This window comes from Martes martes, assembly GCF_963455335.1.
Source record: "Martes martes genome assembly, chromosome: 18".
In the NCBI taxonomy this organism is placed as follows: Eukaryota; Metazoa; Chordata; class Mammalia; order Carnivora; family Mustelidae; genus Martes; species Martes martes.
Window position 1 is genome coordinate 7,940,640 of NC_137906.1, and position 8,044 is coordinate 7,948,683.

The following is an 8,044-nucleotide window of genomic DNA, read 5'->3' on the forward strand; positions in this document are numbered from 1 at the left end:
GTGCCCCAGAATCAGGTACTCCAAGTGGCTTTTTGATGAGGAGGATATTTGATATGTCACTATGTATGCGTGGATGGGGAGGTAGGCAACTGTATCGTCGTGTGTGCAAGGCGTAGCCTGTGAGTCCCTGAAACCGCATCTTGGATTTTTGAAGTCACATTCCCTTAGGGTTTTTACCCCCTCCCACCATCCCATGTAAAAGGAACGAGGGCTCTCAACGCAAATCTCCATTACCCTGGTCACATCTTCAGCATGTGTCTGAGTGACACTGCCATGCTAGGTGTGATATTGTGTTTGTGTAAGTGGGTGTGTCTCAGAACATCAGTGTAACTCTGAATAACAGTATGTCTGTGTGTGACAGGTGGATGTTGGAGGAGGCTGGGGCAGAATTATGAAAGTACACAATTTGTTATCTCTGGTTAGTTTGTGGATATCATCTTCATGGCGCGTGTGTTTTTCCTTCTCTGTCTCTCCAGAAGCTGTCTCTCTTTGTGTCTCCCCTCATCTCTGTCTCTTTCTCTCTCTCTCTCATTCTCTTGGTGACTCATCTCTGCGGCTTTGCCCTCCCCCGGCTTGCTGGGTCTCCCATCCCCCACTCAGGAGTGGGTGGGGGTATGAGAGAATGGGACCCTGGGACTGAAAATCAGGGTGAGCACCCCCTTCCTACCACTCATCATTCCCACACCCACCAGTGGCCCCCAGCCCCCTCTTAGTCCCCTCCCCAGTACTCCCCACTGTACTGAACTGGGCTGGGCAGGGGATAGGGCAATGATGCTTTTTAATGGAGCCATTCTCAGGGGGTACCTTCAGCACCTTCTTTCAGTTCAAACTGGAGACCCCTGCCCCTCTCATAAAGTGCCCCCCTCTCTGCCTGTCCCCCCATCGCTGACGCAATGAAAGGCTGCAGAGGTGAGTCACCGGTTGGGGGGAAGGGAAAGATGGGGGGACGATGAGCTACGGGGTCCCCAAGCCCCTGCCCTCTTTTTCTCTTCCAAACCTTCCCAGGGAAAAGACACAGGGGTCTGTCCACCCCCCTCCCCTGGCTTTCCAAATCTTCAGTTTGGGTCACTACTCCATTGGACCCCATCTTCTCCTGCTGCCCTCTTGGAGAGTATGAGAGATTCAGAAACAAAGACAGAGAGAAGGATTTATACAAATAACTCAGAGCAAACACCAGGCATCCCCTCCAGCTCTCCATCTCAGCATTGCCTTTTCCAGCTCTGCCTCTCCATTATCTTTCCTCCCTTCTCCTTCCTCTACCGATTCCAGCCAACTGTCCTCAGGTCCAGCTCTTTTCCAGAAGCCCCTGGAGTCAGCAGGGTATGAAGGGCACAGCACATCTCTGAGAGGTGGGGTGTGTGTGAATGAGCACACCCAGGTAGGAAACTGAGATGAAGAGAGGCAGAAATAGACCCAGAGATTCAGAGTCCATACAGACGGGATCCAGATTGTGGAATCACCAACCCTATTGTGGAGGGGGGGAGGGAAGGGTGCCCTGGCTTCCACCTTGCTGCCCCCCTCCCCCACCCCATGGTGGCTGAGATTCTTGGGATGTCAGTGTCTGAGAAGCTCCCTTGGGCTCTGGGCTGAGTGGAGGAAGGGAAGGGGTGAAGAACTAGAGGAAGAAGGAAGAATAGAGGAACGCTCTGAAAACAAGGGGGCAAAGACCCGAACTTGGGGACTGCGGATGAGTGGCTTTACTGCACAGAAATCTAGAGATGGTGAGCGTGGGGGAGGGGCAGGCAAGATCAAGACACAGAGACATCCGTATAACTTCTAACATAAATCAGAAAGCATGGAAAGATTCAGAGAAATAAACAAAGATGCATATGTATACACACACACACACACACACACACACGCATGTGACACACCAAGCCAGGCTCACTTTTCGGACAGCAGCAGATACCCAGACTGGACACACTCAAAGCTTCCCAACCACACAGGTATACAGACACTCAGAAGGATTGGAACCCACATGCACTCATACTTATACAATGACATCTGGAAACAGGCACAAACATGGCCACATAGATTGCAAGAGATTTCATATTTAAAGTGGAACACTATCATGCCTATCCCCTCTATCTGATTAAATACACAACTGGTCTTCCAATTCCCTTTCTCCGCCCCCCCCCATGTTTCATTAAACTCTGCACACACGCAAACACACATGCACACATAGGTGCGTGTGCACATACACAAGCCCACAGGAACACAAACCGCTTCTCTAGGTGCCTGTCTCCCCTCATCTCACACTTAGTTCTTAGCCCCATCAGCCTCTCAGTCTGCCCCCCTTGGCTCTTTCCCTCCCCTCTTCCTTCTCTCTTGGATGGCTTCCCCTCCCCTCTCCAGATGTCTGAGCCATCTCTCTGATTCATCCTCCTCAGGAAGGTAACGTGACCCCCTCCCCATTCCACTGCTCACAGTAACCAGGCTGGGAAGATAAAGAGGAGGAGAAAAGAGGAATGTGGGGAGCCCCCAGGTTAGGAAGTGGTCCTACATAGTTGCGTGTGTTGGGGATGAGGGGGCGAGGCACAGCCTTGGGGTCTGCTGCCCCCTCCTCTCTCTGCTTTCTGTGGTATCTCCACAGTCACCTTGGTTCTCAGTGCTGTGTTTTTTTTTTTGGTTTTTTTTTTTTTCCTCCTTTAGCCTGTTCCTTCTACCTGTTCCAGATTCCTTCCTTCCTCCCTCCCTCTCCTGCTCCCATCTCTTCTCTCTTTCCTCTCTCTCTACTCCTCCCCACCTCTTTCCCTGCAGAGCTGATGGGCTTTCTTCTGGGAAAGTCGAGCCACTGATGGAACCAAGAAGCCACTGCTGGCTATAGAGGAAAGCACGTGAGTGTGTGTGTGTGTGTGTGTGTGTGTGTGTGTGTGTGTGTGTGTCAGAGAGAGAGAGAGAGAGAGAGAGAGAGAGAGAGAGGAGGGTCAGTGCTAGGAAGAGATGAGGAGGGGGTTGAGGACTGGCTCTGAAAGAGTCTCTGAGCCCCTGAGAGACAGCCCTGATCTCGGTTTCCAGAGTCTTAGGGTGTGGGTGCCCTGCGTGTGCCCACAGGCACCCCTGTGTCCGCAGTTCTTGTGTGTCTGGCATGTGTCATTGTCACTCCCCCCTTTCCCTGCCCACGCCCCCGCACAGCTCTCTGCCTGCACCGCAGCCCCCTCCAGCCTCCCTCCTCCCCTTCATTCCTGCAGTGGCTGCTCCCCTTGCCTTCCTCCCTTCTCCCCTGCCCCCTCCCCATTTCCGTCCTCCCTCCACCCCCGCCCACGGGCTGGTCTCCCTTCACTGGACCCGGCTCGCTGATGGATTCTCTTTGCGCAATCTGTGCGTCATCGCCCCCCCCCTCAACCTCTAGCTGTCCAAGCCCCCAACCCCAACGCCTTTGGCAGGAGATACGGACGAGGGGTCTGATGGTTAGAGAGGGGCTATCTCTGACGTTGCACACTCACCCCCCCCACCCCTCTGCAACGCGTTCAAACCTTCCCTTTAAGCAATGGAGAGAGCTGGAGTTGAGTCACCCCCCCCCAACCTGCACAACCCCCTCCCCACCTGGTCTGCTCTCGCCCTCCAAACGTCCTTTGGGGGGAAGCAGAGGGAGGGGAAGAAGCAGGAGGAGGGTGGGGGAGAGGTGGGCTGACAAGGGGCAAGCCGGGCCGCCAACATAAGCTACAGCGTGAGCTGGACAGAAGGACAGACACACCTTTTTCTCCAAACACGCACCGACTGTGAACAGACACGACATAGAGGCACACATCCTCAGTTTTTCCCCTTTCTTCAGACTCGGACCCTTTCCAACGGGATTACCAAAACCGCAAGATCCACCCATCTGCCCCGGCCCAGGGCCGGCACCCCGCACCGCAGATCCGCGAACAGCGCCAGCAGGCGCCCAGATCCGTCCCTCCTCTCTCGGGTTCACGCCGTCCTTGGGTGTGTTCCCCGTGAACCGTGCGTGCTGTCGGGGGGTGGGTAGTCCAGCCCCTTCCTCGGCTTTGGAATCTTTATCCTCCCCCTCCCCAGTATGGATCTCCTATTGATGCCCAGTCAGACCCTGGGAGTGCCCCCATTCTGTTCGGCTCAGCGACGCGGGCTCCCGCAGCTGCAAGTTGCTCTGTAACCCACCCTCCCGCCTTGGAGCGTCTCAGCATTCACCCTTCCATTCATTCTCCCATTCATTCATTCATCCTTTTCTCCTCGTCCCTCCTTCATTCATTCATAGCCCCCTGCCCCGCCCGCCCCGGCGATTTCATTCATTCATTCATTCATTCATTTCCCCGGTGCTAAGCTAGCGCACGCCCCTCCAGCCGAGGCTCCCGGCGCGCAGGCGCGGGCCGGGAGACGAACACCTTCTCCAATCACTGGGCTGCCCCCCACCTCGAGGCGCCCGCCCGCTTCCCCATGAATGAACATTGACGTCAATGGGGCGGGGCGATCCCACGTGACCCTGCGCTCTCCCCTTTATAAGGCGGCAGCGGCGCGGGCGCTGTCCAGCGTGCTGAAGCCGGAACGAGCGAGTCTCCCAGAGCCGCGCGGACCCAGCTGAGCCCAACCCACTGGACGCCAGAACTCGACCGTCGCTCCTATCCCAGCCACTGCTCGGAGCCGAGGCGGACGCGTCCCGATCTTCCCCTGTCCCCACCCCGCCCCGACCCTCCTCTCCACCTCCCGCATCGTGACACCAGCTGGTAAATACTCCGCTGTCCATCCCTCAAACCCTCGGCAGCCGTGGGCGTGAGGGAGGGTTCTCTCTCCTCCCGGATGGGGGTGTTAAAAACACAGCGGGGAGCCCCCGGTAAGGGTCCCTGGTAAATGGGGGAGTCGCCGCTTTTCTCTTGCCGCTGAAGTCGCCCACGCACCATCCGGGGAGTCCTGTGGGGAGGGAGCAGAGATTTTTTTCCCCTTATCTTAGCTGCTTAGTACGTGGGCGCTGGCAGTGAGATGGCTTAGGCATGGGGGCGAGGAGGCACTGGGGGGAGCGAGGGTTGCGGGCGTTTTCCCATTTACACGACTCCAGAGATCGGCACAACATCTCTCTCCTTTGCACCTAAACGTCCCTCTTCTGGGTAAGGTTAGGGGGATGAGGGAAGCCCTGGATTTCCTGATTAAAGGTGGGGGAAGGGGATATAGAATCAGAGAGCGGAAAATTCTTACAGAAACCCTCTCTTTCTTTGGTCCCTTCTATTTTTCACAGTCTCCGGCAGTCCTTTGGTCATGAAATCGCTCAGGTTGCCGGCTTCCACCCTCTTCTGCTTCCTTCTACTGATCAAGGGGTTGGGAGCAGCGCCCCCGGGGCACCCTGAGGCGCAGCCACCTCCCCTCAGCTCTGAACATAAAGAGCCGGTAGCTGGGGACGCAGTGCCCGGGCCGAAGGATGTTAGCGCCCCAGAGGTCCGAGCCGCTCGAAATTCTGAGCCTCAGGACGAGGGAGAGCTTTTCCAGGGCGTGGATCCCCGGGCGCTGGCCGCAGTGCTGCTGCAGGCACTTGACCGCCCGGGCTCGCCTCCGGCGCCCGGCGGCTCCCAGCAGGAGCCAAAGGAAGAAGCAGCAGAAGCTCTGCTAACCGAGACCGTGCGCAGCCAGACCCACAGCCTCCCGGCGCCAGAGACCCAGGCACCTGCGGCCCCGCCTCGCGCTCAGACTCAGGAGAATGGTCCCGAGGCTGGCGACCCCTCCGAAGAGCTCGAGGCGCTAGCTTCCCTGCTCCAGGAACTGCGAGATTTCAGTCCGAGCAACGCCAAGCGCCAGCAAGAGACAGCGGCAGCAGAGACGGAAACTCGCACGCACACGCTGACCCGAGTCAACCTGGAGAGCCCCGGGCCGGAGCGCGTGTGGCGCGCTTCGTGGGGAGAGTTCCAGGCACGAGTCCCGGAGCGCGCGCCCCTGCCACCCCCTGCTCCCCCGCAATTCCAGGCGCGTATGCCGGAGAGTGGGCCCCTTCCTGAAGCCCACCAGTTCGGGGAAGGAGTGTCCTCCCCCAAAACACATCTAGGTGAGGCATTGGCACCCCTATCCAAGGCGTACCAAAGCCTGGGTGCCCCTTTCCCCAAGGCGCGCCGTCCGGAGAGCTCACTCCTGGGCGGCTCTGAGGCGGGGGAGCGCCTTCTACAGCAAGGGCTGGCGCAGGTAGAGGCCGGGCGGCGGCAGGCAGAGGCCACACGGCAGGCCGCGGCGCAGGAAGAGCGGCTGGCAGACCTCGCCTCCGACCTGCTGCTCCAGTATTTGCTGCAGGGCGGGGCCCGGCAGCGAGGCCTTGGGGGTCGGGGGCTGCAGGAGAAGGAGGAGGAGCGAGAGAGCGAGAGGGAGGATGCGGAGGCGGAGCAGGAGAGACGCGGCGGGGCGGAGAGGGTGGGGGAAGAGGATGAGGAGGCGGCGGAGGCGGAGGCAGAGGCGGAGGAGGCTGAGAGGGCGCGGCAGAACGCGCTGCTGTTCGCAGAGGAGGAGGACGGGGAAGCCGGCGCCGAGGACAAGCGCTCCCAGGAAGAGATGCCCGGCCACCGTCGGAAGGAGGCTGAGGGGGCAGAGGAGGGCGGGGAGGAGGACGACGACGATGAAGAGATGGACCCTCAGACGATCGACAGCCTCATTGAGCTGTCCACCAAACTCCACCTGCCAGCGGACGACGTGGTCAGCATCATCGAGGAGGTGGAGGAGAAGCGGAAGCGGAAGAAGAACGCCCCTCCCGAGCCCGTGCCGCACCCCCGGGCCGCCCCCGCCCCCACCCACGTCCGTTCCCCGCAGCCCCCGCCCCCTGTCCCCGCCCCCGCCCGAGAGGAGCTGCCCGACTGGAACGAGGTGCTCCCGCCCTGGGATCGCGAGGAGGACGAGTTGTTTCCCCCCGGGCCCTATCACCCTTTTCCCAATTACATCCGGCCGCGGACACTGCAGCCGCCCGCTGCCTCGCGCCGCCGCCACTACCACCACGCCCTGCCGCCTTCGCACCACTATCCTGACCGGGAGGCCCAGGCGCGGCGCGCGCAGGAGGAGGCGGAGGCGGAGGAGCGCCGGATGCAGGAGCAGGAGGAGCTGGAGAATTATATCGAGCACGTGCTGCTCCGGCGCCCGTGACCTGCCCTGGCTCCGCCCCCGTGCGCCGCTGCCGCGTGCGCTGCCACCCCCCTCCGTGTTTCTCCTCTCCTTTCTCGGTGTTTGCATGCACCCCAGCCCCGCCCCTGGCCGCCTCCCGGCCCCGCCCCCGCGTCGCCCCGCCCCCGGGCTGCGCCGGGACCCGTCAGACCGCTTCCCGGATTCCAAGCCCGAACACCCCAGACTCACTCAAGGAGACCCCCCGGGGCCACCCCAGGCGGGCGGGTGGTTTGTGCGAACCGCCCCCCCCCCCCGCCACAACGGGCCTCTGTCCCCACCTAGTCCCTCTCGGGACGTCCCCGTCCAAAACCGGAAAAAGCTGTTCCAGTTAATTGTGTGAAGAAGTGTCTGTCTCCTGCCCTTTGGGCCTCCCAGGAGCCTCTCCACCCTCTCCAGATCGCTGTGAATTTACCTATTCTTTCCCTTCTCTGTTGTAAATACCCCTCACGGAGGAAATAGTTTTGCTAAGAAATAAAAGTGACTATTTTATTAGGACTTTGTTCTCCGTTATTCACCCGTCCCCTTGGGCCTCCGTGGTCCTTCCCAAGGGGCGGTGAGGGAAGCGCCGGCCACAACACCCATCGCCTCCTGTTCAAAAGCCAGGGTGGTGGAACCACTTTCAGCCGCATTTCGGAGTAGAATATGGCCCATATCTATGAAGAAAGCCCAAATTCCACTTTCAGCCTGGCGGGGGTGGTGGTGGTGGCCCGTGGCCGGTGGCGGTGGGTGCCTAGGGTGGGGCAGCTCCAGGCCACTTAGAAGCTTCTTCCAGCCATGATCCTCCAGCCTCTTAGGCAGTCCTGGTGGCTCCTCACAGCCCGATTCCAACCTCACCCACTCGCCTCCCTCCCCGGACCCCTAAATTCCCTGGTCTTGTGTATTTCACAGCGTACAGGGAGGAGGGGCCTCCAGCTACAGGAACACCCTGCTTTCGGCCACTCCTCAACCCTTTGGTAAGCATACGCGG

General features: G+C 59.6%; 1 protein-coding gene across 1 annotated transcript; it reads left to right on the forward strand.

Annotated features, from left to right (window-relative positions):
• Window positions 1–5,205: 5,205 nt before the first annotated feature.
• On the forward strand, window positions 5,206–7,059 carry VGF (VGF nerve growth factor inducible; the record flags this gene model as incomplete). The annotated part of the gene is made up of 1 exon (XM_080830633.1): window positions 5,206–7,059. The coding sequence occupies one exon, from the start codon at window positions 5,206–5,208 to the stop codon at window positions 7,057–7,059; it is 1,854 nt and encodes a 617-aa protein (XP_080686759.1).
• Window positions 7,060–8,044: the final 985 nt, after the last annotated feature.